The sequence below is a fragment of the Lupinus angustifolius genome, chromosome LG14 (genome assembly GCF_001865875.1).
Source record: "Lupinus angustifolius cultivar Tanjil chromosome LG14, LupAngTanjil_v1.0, whole genome shotgun sequence".
Taxonomy (NCBI): domain Eukaryota; kingdom Viridiplantae; phylum Streptophyta; class Magnoliopsida; order Fabales; family Fabaceae; genus Lupinus; species Lupinus angustifolius.
In genome coordinates this window covers 10418746-10433318 of record NC_032022.1, presented here as the reverse complement: position 1 = coordinate 10433318, position 14573 = coordinate 10418746, and the positions used below count along the sequence as shown (strand labels likewise).

Genomic DNA, 14573 nt, shown 5'->3' with positions numbered 1-14573 from the left:
ACAGGGGAAAACAAAGTGCTAAGACTAAAGAAGGCATTGTATGGCTTGAAACAAGCTCCAAGAGCTTAGAACAAAAGAATTGACTCATTCCTATCATCTATTGGCTTCACTAAGTGCAAGGTAGAACATGGTGTGTATGTGAACCTAACAAGCACAAGAGATTTAATTCTGGTCTGTCTCTATGTGGATGATTTGGTCATCACAGGAAGTAGTGAATGTGAAATTCTGGCATTGAAGAGAAAGCTCAAATCTGAGTTTGAGATGACGGATCTTGGAGAATTAGCATATTTCCTTGGCATAGAATTCCTCAAAACAGAAAAGGGAATAATGATGCATCAGAGGAAGTATACAAAAGATGTGCTAGATAGATTTCAAATGCAGAACTGTAAACCTGCATCAACACTAGTTGAAGCAAACATGAAGTCAAATGAAGCTAGCCTGGAAAATCATGCAGATACAACACTCTATAGACAAATTGTGGGTTGCCTCAGGTTTATCTGCCATAGCAGGCCCTAGATAACATATGCAGTGGGAGTGATAAGCAAATACATGGCCAAACCCACACAAGTACACATGATTGCAGCAAAAAGAATCCTTAGATATCTCAAAGGAACCTTATGTTATGGTGTGCTCTTTCCAAACCAAAAGCAGAACTGTGAGTCAAGTTTTGTGGGATACTCAGACTCAGATTGGTGTGGAGACAAGGAAGATAGAAGGAGCACCTCAGGTTATTTGTTTACCATCTTTGGTGCACCTATATCTTGGAGCTCAAGGAAGCAAGATGTAGTAGCTTTATCAACTTGTGAAGCTGAATATATCTCAGCATGTAATGCCACTTGCCAAGGTTTATGGCTGATGCATCTAATGACAGAGCTGGAGTATGGAGAGTTTGAGAATTTCGAACTTAGGGTGGATAATAAATCAGCAATAAGCTTGGCAAAGAATCTTGTTAGCCATGGAAGGAGCAAGCACATTGAAACCAGATTTCATTTCCTAAGAGATCAAGTTGGTAAGGGTAGAGTCAAGATGATTCACTGCCCAACAGAGATTAAAAAAGATGATATCTTAACAAAAGCACTTAAGGTTGATAGGTTCAAAAGACTAAGAGATATGATGAATGTATTAAGCTTCTAAAACAACTCTGTTTTTCTATGGAATGCTTACTGCCATGAACCATAAACTCCTTGATTAAGAGGGCATGTTAATTGGTGTAATCAAAGTGAGCTAGGTATAGTAGTTAGATGAGTTGTCACTTATAGAAAGTAGTTAAGTTTGTTGAAGTTGTTTTAGGAAATATGTATATTAGTTGTAATCATTGAAGGATTATGCATAATTCTAATACATTGAATATTCAATGAATCTCATCTCTAACTCTCTCTCTCAACTAGAATTCCTCTCCTTCTGAACATCTTCTTTCCCTCTGTAATTCTTCTTTTTGTTTTCCTTTCTTTCTAAACACAACACTAACAATGGTAACATTATACAATTTCAGTATAGAAGTCATGATGGAGTAATTCAACTTCTATCAGTATAAAAGTCGTGATTGTGTAATACCATTTCTGGTCAGTGTAAAAGTCGTGATGGCATGTGACGACTTCTGGATGGAAGTCCTGATGACGTATAGAAGTTGTGATAACATATAACGACTTCTGAACTGATGTCGTAATTTGTTGTCACGACTTCTGAACTGTGACCAAAGGCCTCACAAAAGTCGTACTTTAATATCACGACTTCCACACAACAATAGTAGCTAGTCATAAATTTGACGGATAAAATTATGAACCATTTCATTCAATGGCAAAAAAACAGTTTGTTTAAAAGCAAACTAACTTATAGTTCGTAAGTTAGTCACCACTATATAGAATATAAAAAAGTATGTTTGGCTCCCATACAAAGTCTTGCATGTGAAAAGATAAACACGTAAGACAGTTTAATAGTCCATTTCTCCTACAATGATTTACGGTCCTAAAATGTGTTATAAAATATGTCACGTATCAATGAAAATATTTCATTTAATTAAATTTTTTTTTTGCTTTAATATTATTAGTATATGATATAATTTGGAACACATTCTAAAACAACAAATCATTTTCTATCTTTCTCACACAAAGACAATTTTTTAAATCCTTTTTATTTTGCTATCCATAATTTTGCCCATTTGCCCATGTGAAAGAGAGAAAACTTGGCCTCCCCTCCAAAGACAAAGCAGCTTCACCACAATGTCTATGTTTTCCGTTTTTTTTTCTACCTCCAGAGACAAAGCAATTTTTGTGTTTACCAAAACTAGGTTGAACATATTAATATCAATTTTCCAATACAAACTTTCATATCGATTTCCTTAACAAGTAACACAACATTCCCATAATAAAATTGGTATCATCTGCATATATAAAAAGTAACTCAATAGTATATGAGTATTATATTTATGTTCTACAATAAACACCCACCAAAAAATAAATGTTTTATTTACTTCCCTCACACCTTAAAGTTTAGTAACACAAGTAAATGTTCAATGGTAATCACTTTTAGAATGAGTAAAAGCTGAATCTAATATCCAAATAAGCTTCTTCAAAAATTATTCTCATTTAATCATATCCACTTTAAAGCTTAATAAAACGAACATTAATATCACACCTCATAAATGAGTTTCCTTGCAGAACAATGAATTTTTATTAAGTTATTCGTAAATATTTGAATAAACTAGAAATGTATTATGTTTATATTAATGTGTATTATTAAACCATAATTCCTTTACAAATAAAAATGTCATTTTTTTTTATCTTCTAGAAGTCCAACAATAAAAATAAAAAATAAAAGAATTTAGCTTTGTTTATGGATAATAATAATAACAAAACATGATAAAATTCAATTAATGTACCTACTTATTTTTTTTCTCACCGTAATTAAATAAAAATTATCATTTGCAAATATTCAAAATATCGTCCAATTCAAAATTATTTTTAACAAAAATTGTGTGATTTGAAATAACTTCATATAACATTGTTTATAAAAAATATATTTTCTTTTTGGATTAATATAAGGATAGAGGCATATCGTGTTAACACTTCTTGTCATATTATTCTTGAACGGTAAAACCAAAAAATTATATTTATAATTATTTTCAAACATTTTTAAAATGGAATGTGGTGCAGATATTAGTTTCTGCTGCTTCACCCTTTTTAAAAAGTTAATTATTTTACCAATAAACCATTTTAAAATTTAGAACTGCGTTTAGGGATATGTAGAAGCAAGATTTAATCTTGTCAGACATAAAAATAAATATTTTATTTTACACAATTTAATTTGAAATAAACTAATGATATTTAAATCATACAAATTGCAAGAGTACTATTTAATTACGGGCGGATAAAGTGTTAATACTTTCCTCGATCCGTAATCAACTCTCGAACCTGGATAACATAATCCAAAAGCCCAATATAATTGAGTTTAAAATATATTTTTAACTATAAAATATAGTAGCGATTCTAAAAGATCGTGCAACCATAAATCGGAGCAGGACATTCTCAAGAATATTTCTTTCACAACAACATATTTATACTTACTGGTGAGAAAATGTGAGACACAAAATAGAAAATATGAGAGATAAATAGTTAGTTATTATAAAATATTAGTGTGAGATAGATTGTAGGACATGAATAATAACATGAATAATATAGGTTGTAGGACTTAAATAAAAATATGAATAATATTTTATACTTCATTCATTTATTTATTTATATATATATATATAATAAATTATAAAATAATATATATGAATTAAATAAGAATGAAAGTGTAGGTTGTTCCAATGAACATATTTCTTAGTGATCTTAACCATTTATATATTCAATTATCTATCCTAATATTCATTAACCAAATATACACAACATAAGTTTAGGAAAAGTGATGAATATAAAGAAATAAATAAGCTACACGTGATTATAATTTTTTTTTTGAGTAAATACTTATTTTAGTCCTAATATTTTTTTTATAATTTTACCAATTTAATCTCTTAAAAATTAAAAAATTTAAAATAATATCCAATTTTTTAAATGAGGATCAAGTTAGTCTTTTTTTTTTGCATGTTTTACAACATCTATTAGGAACTAATTTGACATTAAAATAAATTAATTTGACTAATATTTGAAAAAAAATCGACTATTTTGGTTTTTTAATTTTTGAGTGAATAAAGTGATAAGGTTAAAAAAAAATGAGGGTGTGAAATAAATGTTTAATCTAATTTTATGTGTTATAAAGAGTATCCCTTGCTAAATTTTGTTGGTCATCTTAAAATCTGACAATGAAGTCAATATATCAACATTTTACATTAATACATGTACACCTTGTTGGGTGATGATTATAAAATAAATAGAGATGAACAATAATGTAGTTACTATAACTTCATTTGACACTATAAACGTCATCGTATGGCATTTCCCTTTATAATTATAGGGGGAGAGAGACACTGGTGCAACGAATAAGACGAGTGTGAGAGAGAGAGAGAGAGACCGAAGAGGGTGAATGGAGCAGTGATTTTGAATCTCGAAACACTCTCTGCCCCTCCAATAACGATGTCGTTTCCATTTCACCACCGTCGATCTCAATCGGAGGTACATTTCCGAATCCCCGACGACTTCGATCTCCAACTCGATCCCTTCGATTCTCCATCGCTCCATTTCCAAGATCCCGATCCATCTCACCACGACGATCTTCTCTCCGCTTACATTGACTCAGACAATTCCGGATCCAACGTTCAACCCTCCGCCACCGCGCCGAAACCGGAGGATGCCGGTGATGGAACCTGCAATGCGGCGAGTAGCAAAACCGGAAGAGCCGGTCACCGGAGAAGCAACTCTGCGGATGGGTCTTCGTCTTCGTTGATGGAAGGGATTGAAGCGAAGAAGGCTATGTCACCTGATAAGCTCGCGGAATTGTGGACCGTTGATCCCAAACGAGCTAAGAGGTTTCTTTCTCTTTTTTTCTTGGCATTAGCATTCACTGTTATAGCTTTAGCTTTTCCGGCGTAGAAATTCTGGGAGATCAGGGAAACTTTTCTAGTTCACAACAATTAATATGGTTATTATGAGATAGGATTGATTAGGGAAATTTCTACTAATGCATATTTTAAGAAGTTATTAAATATAAAAGTTTGATATAATTTAACTAAACTAGCATAATTTAATCCACATTAGAAAGAAATAAAGAAATAAGTGATAAAAAAATAGTTACCAATCAGAGTGTAAAATATAAAATGTATTATTTTTCAAAACATAAAAAAAAATGGGAAAAATATAAAACACTAAATATATGGACTTTATAGTTCTTATTGGTATAATCGGGGTAAGGAACTAATCCCTTCATGTATATTTGATTGTCCCTCTGAACATATGTCATTCATAAACCTAGTACAGTGCATGGAGATCAAATAAAGTCTTAACACTAAAACAATGTCAAGTTGATATGGACCTTATAGTTTGAAGATAAGATTGAGAGTTGATATAAATTATTTGTGTAGAGATCTTCTTCAGTATTCGACCTTCTAGTATTAGAATGTAAGGATAAGAATAAACTTTTTGATTTTTAATTTATTTAATTAAAAAAACTAAAAAGAAATGGATCATTAATTCCTTTTTGATGTCATGCATCAAAATCTAGACTCTGGAGAGGAATCTCAACCCCCATTATTTGGTTAGCATTGAGTTTATTTTAGTAGCATAAAAGACTAAAACGCAACCGTGACACTAAAACTTGTGTTTGCTCTTGCATGTCATATTTTTATTTTAATATGTTACACATATTATGTTCCTATGGAAAAATAATTTCAAATGTACATAAACAATACCTAAATTAAAAAGAGTGTAATATTATGTACGGTCAGTATAAAAGTTTATACACAGTCGCTACATCATCTATCAATCACTTGAAATACTTTTTTTAGAGACAATAATAATTAAATATGAACGGTAAATGATGCAATGACAAGTATAAAACTCACACCGTTAATGCATACATTTTTTTTTTCAATTAAAAATAGTTGAAACTTTTAATGATTAAGGTTTTTTTTGCATGGGGGTGGGGCTGAGACAGATGGGGATCACCTGTCCCATTTGGTACCCCCATCCAATCAGAAAATCTTATTTTGTTAAAAGTAAAAATTATAATAACATAAATTAATATTTGTACATTATTCTATGAAATTTGATTGACTTGGTACATGGAGACATGACTTAGGCGGATAATGCAGCCATGTCCTTTTACTAACAAAAAGAAATGGAAAGAACAAAAGAATCAAAGCAAGAAATGAAAGAAAGGAATAGTGAAGAAGAATTTTATTGATTGAGTGATTATTGCTCACTAATTAACTTGATGATTACAAGAGAAGAGAAAAGCCTATAAAAAGGAAAATAATAACTAACAGAACTAACTTAACCGTTAGTCCAATTACACACGTGATTAATGAGATAAAATGCACATGTGCACAATTTGCTTGCAATGTAAGTTAACTGATTTTGCACCAGAAAACCAAGGCCTTCTGGTCTTGACCGAGAGTTGCTGATGTGCATGACACACTCAGCTTGGTCTGCTTGCCTGATGCTGGCACGACCATCCAGCAACTGTCTTGGCTTAGTGCAAGCATGCTTGTCTCGGTCAGAGTCCTTGCCAGGTTCCCTTGACACGGTCATGATTAGTCTTGGTGCACAACTTGATTTGATAACATCATGCTTCCTTGGCATATCATGTTGATCAAGCTGAAAAGTCTTAACATATGTTTCATCAGCAGTACATGTTTGTTCATTTGCTTGATCATTAGTAGTATATGTTGTATTAACATCATTATTAGCATGCTTATCATCATCTAATTTTGATATTTACTTTTAGAAAAATGATTTTTGGATGAGAGAATTGATTTGTCTTTTCCTTTGCTTCGAAGAAAACTAAAAGGAGTTTTGTTGTTAGCCCCCTGCTTGGGCCACACAACGCAGCTCTGTGGCTCAAGCCCAAAAAATGTTTATGTATGAAGAAAAGCAGTTGTGTTGTATGTTCTTATGTCCAGGTAACCAACCTTGCACCTTTATCCTGTTAAGGGTAGGCACATAGTTTCTAGGTTCACTGATTAACCTTGTGTACCGTGCACCAAATTTGCCATTCTGCTTATCAGGTTTACCTTAGATTTTTTTTTGCAACAATAGTATAAAAAGTGACGAACCATATACCCAAATGAATAGTGTACCTTTACTATGTTCCTAGTAACTATGGGTAGGCATTGGAGCCTTTGCAGTGTGTGGCATGCCAGCGTAGATTGAGCTGTCAAGTGCTAAGTGCCTTTGATGCGCACAGTGCACTTATATGCACAATGAGTCCAAGGGTGGTTGCTGACCTCCCATAAAAGATAAAACCAATAAGTTTAGTTAATGGGAATAGCAATTCGATTATTCATCTTTCATAGATTAATCTGCATTGCAGAATGATTTTTGTCTGAAAATGTGTGTTCTTCTGTGTGGAGGGGGTAGAGCTGGAATGTTGATTTGTATGCCGAATTCGCGCAAGAGGCAGTCTTGAACAGCCTGGGTGAGTACCTGAAACACTCTGACGACCAAGTCAGTATGAGTGAAGAATATAAGGACGTAAGAGTATGAGTGAGAGGATTGAATGTAAACTTTCTTAAGATCGGTCTCCTCTATTTATAAAGAGGTTGAGTGTGACATATTCCATAATGAGATGCTTTAATTATGACAAACCATCCTGCGAGGTCTGTCCCAAAAAGGCGCGGACTGCTTTATCCATGTCGGGCAACCTTGTCGTGTCCGTGTTCTGGCTGGTACGATGCTTTAACTAGGGTGAGTCATTTTGTCGCCTGCCCAGGCTTCTTTAACCTTATACTAGGTTTATCCTTGTCGCATGGCAGAGGGTAGCTCAGTGTTCAAACGATGTGTTCAACTTTATAGCAGTGTCTAAGCTATTCAAACAACATGTTCACTCTATAGCAGTGTTTGCGTTGTTCAATGATAGTCCTGTGGCAGAGGTTTGTGGTTCTGCAAATGTTTACTATGCCATGTCTTGTCACTATTGTCTTTCCCTCAGTTAGGCCGGCAAAACGGGCATGGTCAATAGCTTTGTGTGCCAGATCTTCTTCGCCTGGTAATTGGTCGTGGCCTTATGAGTTGGCCGGCTTGTGACCAGTTCAGATACCATGATGGAACAATGTGCATTAATATTTTTGTAGTTTTTCATATCATTAGTAGTTTATTAAGGAGGTTTGTGCATTTGGTGCAGGATTCTGGCCAATCGCCAATCTGCTGCGCGCTCCAAAGAAAGAAAGGCTGGTTACGTTTTGGAGCTTGAAAGAAAAATTCAAACTCTTCAAACCGAGGCTACTACTCTCTCAGCTCAATTAAATCTCTTCCAGGTTATTAATTATTATAGAAACATAAATCTTACTTAATTAATAGACTACAATAAACAAATCCAATTAGCTGCACTATAACTGATAGAGTTATTTCTAGTGATAGATGTACTTCTCTCGGTCATTCTCATGTTCATTACTGAACCTTGTATTCTCTTTTTTTAATGTGTATGTTGTTATGAACAGAAGAATGACTCAAGTATTTGCATATAATGTGTGTTCTACGCAAGCACTCTCACAAGTACATGACATCAGTCAATATGTAATCATTGCAAAGTTCTGCCCCTTTGCTTAGAGCTAGGGAGGGAGAGTCATGCAAATGATTACCGATTGTCATGTTATTTATTTTACACACACAAACATAGAGCTTGATGCAAATATTTAGTATTTTGAATGTTAAAGTTTGTTACTCATGATAGCTTGGGTGGGATTACTTCCTCTCATGCTATATTATTTCATGTTTGGGGAGAAAGATACAGTTTTTTTAATTGAAAAACATATGCTTTATTTTGCGTTGTTATCTTTAAACATGATGGTCATATAATATAAGAGAGTCCAGTTCCTGTTATGCTTAATAGCTTCCTGTGAAGTTTTAGTGATTTGTCAGTTTCAGGATAGTTACTACGTGCTTTAGTGATTTGTTATTTTCTTTTTTATTTCGTTTTTGTTGCTTGTGGCCATTTATTCTTCTTTAAATAAAGATGTTTTTATCTCATTTTATTGCACTCTGTTTACAAGTTATCAAATTTCTGGTATGTAATGGCAGGCTTTCATATTATGGTACCTGAGACTTATTCATTCTGAAACATCTTTTTCAGAGAGATACAAATGGTCTGTGTTCTGAAAATACTGAGCTTAAGCTTCGGTTACAATCTATGGAGCAACAAGCTAAGTTATGTGATGGTATGTCTCAACCATACTAAGAAAATCTGCTAATTTTAATTTCTCTGTTTCAACTTGTTACTTCCTATAAAAGCTTATCCTAGACTTCAGTTAAATTGATATAGAGACTTTTTGCTGGTTTTTGCATCAGTATTAGTAGAATACTGGAATTATTATTTTCTAACAAGTCATTGGAAATTTCTTTCATCTTTTGGTGCTTTCTTAAATACAATTTTAGAAGTGTTAAGTTGCATGTGCTTCAGGAAAAAAAAATTATGGACCATCTTACCTACTACTACGCTATGTTATGTTAAACTTTCAGCTAAGACATTGTCATTTATATATAACTCATTTGCATGGCTTCTCCTCTCGCAACTTAAAAATCGATAATTACAGCTCTAAATGAAGCACTGAAGAAAGAAGTTGATAGGCTCAAGATGGCTACTGGAGAGACAGTAACTCATGCCGATACCTACAGTTTTGGAATGCATCAATTTTCATATTCTCCAACTCCATTCTTCTCACATCAGCCACAACAGTGGCCGGGCAGGCTTCACACCATCCAAATGCCACAGATGCATGCACTCTCATCTAATATGTCAACTCCCCATCGGCCTATGCTTGATCCAGCCACTACATATGATTTGTCAGAAATGTTACCGAGTGATTCGATTGGCCAATTTCAGGGTCTGGACATAAGCCACAGAGCTTCTCAAAATTCGATGCCTGATAGTCCCTCCATTTCTGTTAATAAAATCAACAATGGCTTTTGATGCAAAGTTGACTGACTAACATGTCACCGTTGGCCTGTTTATTGAATTGTTCATAGACTGACATGAGTGAGAGAGATGAAGGTATTGAATTTTTTTCCTATTGAACTCTTTATTTGATTAAATTTCATTTTTGGTGGCTTTTTAAGGGAGCTCTTTTACTTTCATTTTTCCTTTTGTTAGACTTCAAATTAATGTATTGAGCTCAAAATGCAAGGTATGTAATTTCAAGCTACATAATCTGTTCTGGCCCTTTTAGCACATCATGTATAATTTATTTTGTGTGGTTGTTGTTAGTTTGGATTTATCACTCTTAGAACATGTACCAAATTGAACCTTTTATTCAATGACCTTTATCATTCTGTGTGTACACGCATTTGCACTTGGCATGGACTAGCATGTATTTATTCCAACTCTAAAATTCTCTTTGACTCTTTGCACGGAGGAACAATGATCTGTTGTCCCAAACTGATGAAAACATGTCACATTAATTAAAAAATTTAAAATATCCTTTATTTTTCCTGTTTTCCTTCAATTGTCATTGGTTTGAGACATAGTTTAGGACATACTTTAGGATAACAGATCCTGGTCTTGTTCCTTTATCCTCTATTGTCTTTTTATTTATTTTATTTAAATTTTCTGTGTCACATTTGCTGATAAGGTTGCTGGAATGAGTTGCATAATGTTTTTAAAAGCCAAAAGCAGATAACAAGGCAAGAAATGAAATATGCAAAACATATTTTTCTCTGCTGGGCCGAATAATCACTTTTACCATCGATTTTAGACTCATTTTTTATTCATTTAATCTTGTTTTGGAGGAGAAAAGTAATGACTCATGGAAAGTATATCCATGTAGTTTTGGAGTGTATATGGTAAGAGAACATATTAAGCCTATGTTTGCATAAGGGTATTTCTGTTTCAAAAGGTAGATAGGAGGTTAGGTTATAAATAATAAGTTTTCAAATGGTAGTTACAACCGATTTCCCTTTTTAGAAAGTTGCAAAACTTCTCTTTCTCTCTTACAATCGAAAATCTTGATCAATTTTAATAAGAAATGCTCAAATTCCTTTCTCAATCATAGGAATTCCTACGCTTATTCCATTGAATTCATCGTTTCTTGCTTGATTCCTTGAATTCCATAATCAACCATAACAATTGATATCTAGAGCCTCTTTTTTCTGGGAAGAGATGGCAGAATCCACGCGTATGCAAGCTGCAGCAAGGGAAATTGAGGAACGTTTGGAGACACGCATTTAAGAAAAATTAGAATTGCATCTAACTGAATTGATGAGCTCGCTGCAGAAATCCATGGCTGAATCTGTTAAACAGTCAGTGGAGGATGTGATCAGGCAGAATATGACATCAGAAGGATCATCATTGTCGAATAAATTAGGTCTGGAAGTAGAGATCACCACCATAATAATCAAGGTGAACCCTTACTCATATGCATGTCACACTCGGTTATCTAGGATAGAATTTCCTAGGTTTGATGGAACGAATGTGAAGGAGGGGTTATACCAGTGTGAGACGTATTTCACGGTGGATAACACACATGATGATTTTAAGGTGAAGCTTGCGATTATACATTTTGAGGGTAAGGCCTTGAAGTGGCATCATGCATATGTGAGGTCGATGTGGGTGAATTCACTACATACCTGGGGAGAATATGTGAAGACACTACTTGAAAGATTTGGGGAGGTTTGTGGTAATCCTATGGATGAATTGATGAAGTTGAGACAGAAGGGAACCATTGCTAAGTATCATGAGGAGTTTGATGCTGTCATTACGAGGCTGGATCTATCAAAAGATTACATTTTGAGTTGTTTCTTAGAAGGGTTGAAGAATGATGGTAAGGATGTTTCAACCCCAAACTGTAAGGAAGGCATTTACATTGGCTAAGCTTTATGAGACTGCTAGTCCTACCCTTCATAATCAGGGAAAAGTCAAGAACCCTACTCATAGCAATACAGGGGGAAGACCCTTGCTCGGTTCTAAACCTGCCTTGGTTGCTGATTCAGAGGGATTGAAAGATAAGCCAAGATTTAGCAGAAGTTTGACACCAACTTATGTGAATGATAGAAGGGCCAAGAGACTCTGTTACTTTTGTGATGAGCCTTATACTGCAGAACATAGCTTGACTCACAAGAAGCTACAAATTCATCTGTTAGAGGTGGATAAATTGGAGGATGAGGAGGTTGAGCTTAGTGGGGTGCAAGAAGTGCTCATGAAATCGAGTGAAGAGCCTCACATCTCTGTCAATGCTTTAACAGGGGTGGCCAATTTCAGAACTATGAGGGCCACTGGCAGGTACAATAAGAAGCCCATGCATATTCTGATTGATAGTGGTAGCACTCACAATTTTCTTGATAGACAAGTGGCTGAAAGAATTGGGTGCAAAATTGAAGAATTGCAGCCTATTTTGGTCATAGTGGTAGATGGAACAAAGGTACCAATTTCTTCAGTAGTAAGGAATTTTAGTTGGACTCTCCAACAAAGTACCTTCACCTCAGATGTGATGTTACTTCCATTGGGGTGTTGTGATGTTGTATTGGGCATTGAGTGGCTAATCACCTTGGGGGACATTACTTGGAATTTCAACAAGCTAACCATGGAGTTTTGTCTACAAGGAAGAAGACATGTGCTAAGGGGTGCCACACAGTTTGAATGCAAATATGGTAAGGCCCAACTGTTAGAAAAGGCAATGGTAATTGGGGTGCATCTTTCAATGATCCAGGTAGGTGATGCAAATGGGGTTATCTTGCACACTCTAACTACTCATGCAGATTTAGGTCACATTCCTCCATCAATTGAGTACATCTTACAAACATATGCTGATATTTTTGCCAATCCTACTCAATTGCCACCAACAAGAGCAAAACATGATCACATGATTCCATTGATGCATAATGTGGATCCTGTAAACAAAAGACCATATAGGTATGCTAAGGAACAGGAGGATGTTATTGACAAACTGGTACATGATATGCTAAGTTCAGGGGCAATCCAAACTAGTACTAGCCCTTATGCAAGTCCAGTTGTCTTGGTTGGGAAGAATGATGGTACATGAAGACTCTATGTTGATTACAGGAAGCTAAACAAGGGCACCATCAAGGACAGGTTCCATATTCCCTTAGTTGATGACCTTATGGATGAGTTACATGGCTCTAGTATCTTTTCTAAAATTGATCTGAGGGCAGGCTATCATCAAGTGAGGATGAGTTCCAATGATATTCATAAGACAACTTTCAGAACACATAGTGGGCACTTTGAGTATTTGGTGATGCCTTTTGGCCTTACAAATGCACCTGCTACATTCCAGAATTTGATGAACTCGGTTTTTAAGGAGTTTCTCAGGAAGTTTTTGCTCGTTTTCTTCGATTACATACTTATCTATAGCAGTACACTAGATGAACACCTTGTGCATTTAGAGCTAGTACTTGCTAGGATGAAGGAACATCAATTGTTTGCCAAACAATCTAAGTGCTATTTTGGAGTTAGGAGGGTGGAGTATTTGGGGCACTTCATATTAGCTGAAGGTGTAGCCACTGACCCAACTAAGATCAGTGCAGTTTAGAATTGGTCCTTGCCTCAAACACTCAAGTAGTTGAGAGGATTTTTGGGGTTAGCAGAGTACTACATGAGATTTGTGAAGGGATATGGCACTATAGCCAAACCACTCATTGAGATGTTGAAAAAAGACAAGTTCAAGTGGACTTCTAAAGCCAAGATTTCATTCCAAAAGGTGAAGGAGTTGTTAACTACTGCTCTCGTGTTGGCCCTATCTGATTTTACATAACATTTCACAATTAAAGTAGATGCATCAGGGCAGGGAATTGGTGATGTGTTGATGCAAAACAACCATCCTATTGTTTTTATTAGTAGGATGTTGAATCAGCAACAACAATCACTATCAACCTATGAGAAGGAACTTATAGTTGTAGTTTTTGCAGTTCAAAAATGGAGGCACTATTTGTTAAATAAACACTTCATCATCAAGACTGACCATAGGAGCTTGAAATATATGCTGGATCAAAGGTTAACCACTGAATTTCAACAAAAGTGGTTGGTGAAACTCATGGAGTTTGATTTCTCCATTGAATACAAACAAGGGAAGGAAAATGTAGTGGTTGATGCTCTCTCGAATGGAAGGGGCTGAATGTCAAGCAACTTTAGTGCACACTTTGAATTCAGATATGTTGGGAAGAATTAAAGGCACTTGGGACAATGATGCTAGTCTATAGAGGATGATACTCCAATTACAATTTGATCCAGCTAAACATAAACACTACACTTGAAATGACGTAGAACTAAGAAGAAAAGGCAAGTTGGTGGTTGGTAAAGATGATTCACTAAGGCAAGAGTTATTGCAGTGGTTTCATGAGGCAGCCTCAGGGGGTCACTCTGTAAGGAATGCAACTATTCAGAGGATTAGAGTTGTGATCTATTGGAAAAGGTTAAACAAGGATGTTAAAACCTTCATTCAACATTGTTCTGTTTGCCAAAGGTGCAAGTATGAT

At 34.9% G+C, this 14573-nt stretch overlaps 2 protein-coding genes across 2 annotated transcripts; both read left to right on the top strand.

Annotated features, from left to right (window-relative positions):
• On the top strand, window positions 4456–10322 carry LOC109327166 (transcription factor RF2b-like). Its single transcript, XM_019560232.1, has 4 exons — window positions 4456–4963; window positions 8275–8407; window positions 9223–9307; window positions 9683–10322. The coding sequence occupies exons 1-4, from the start codon at window positions 4572–4574 to the stop codon at window positions 10057–10059; spliced, it is 987 nt and encodes a 328-aa protein (XP_019415777.1). The 5' UTR covers window positions 4456–4571; the 3' UTR covers window positions 10060–10322.
• On the top strand, window positions 11365–13630 carry LOC109326374. The gene is made up of 3 exons (XM_019559063.1): window positions 11365–11913; window positions 11993–13115; window positions 13254–13630. The coding sequence occupies exons 1-3, from the start codon at window positions 11365–11367 to the stop codon at window positions 13628–13630; spliced, it is 2049 nt and encodes a 682-aa protein (XP_019414608.1).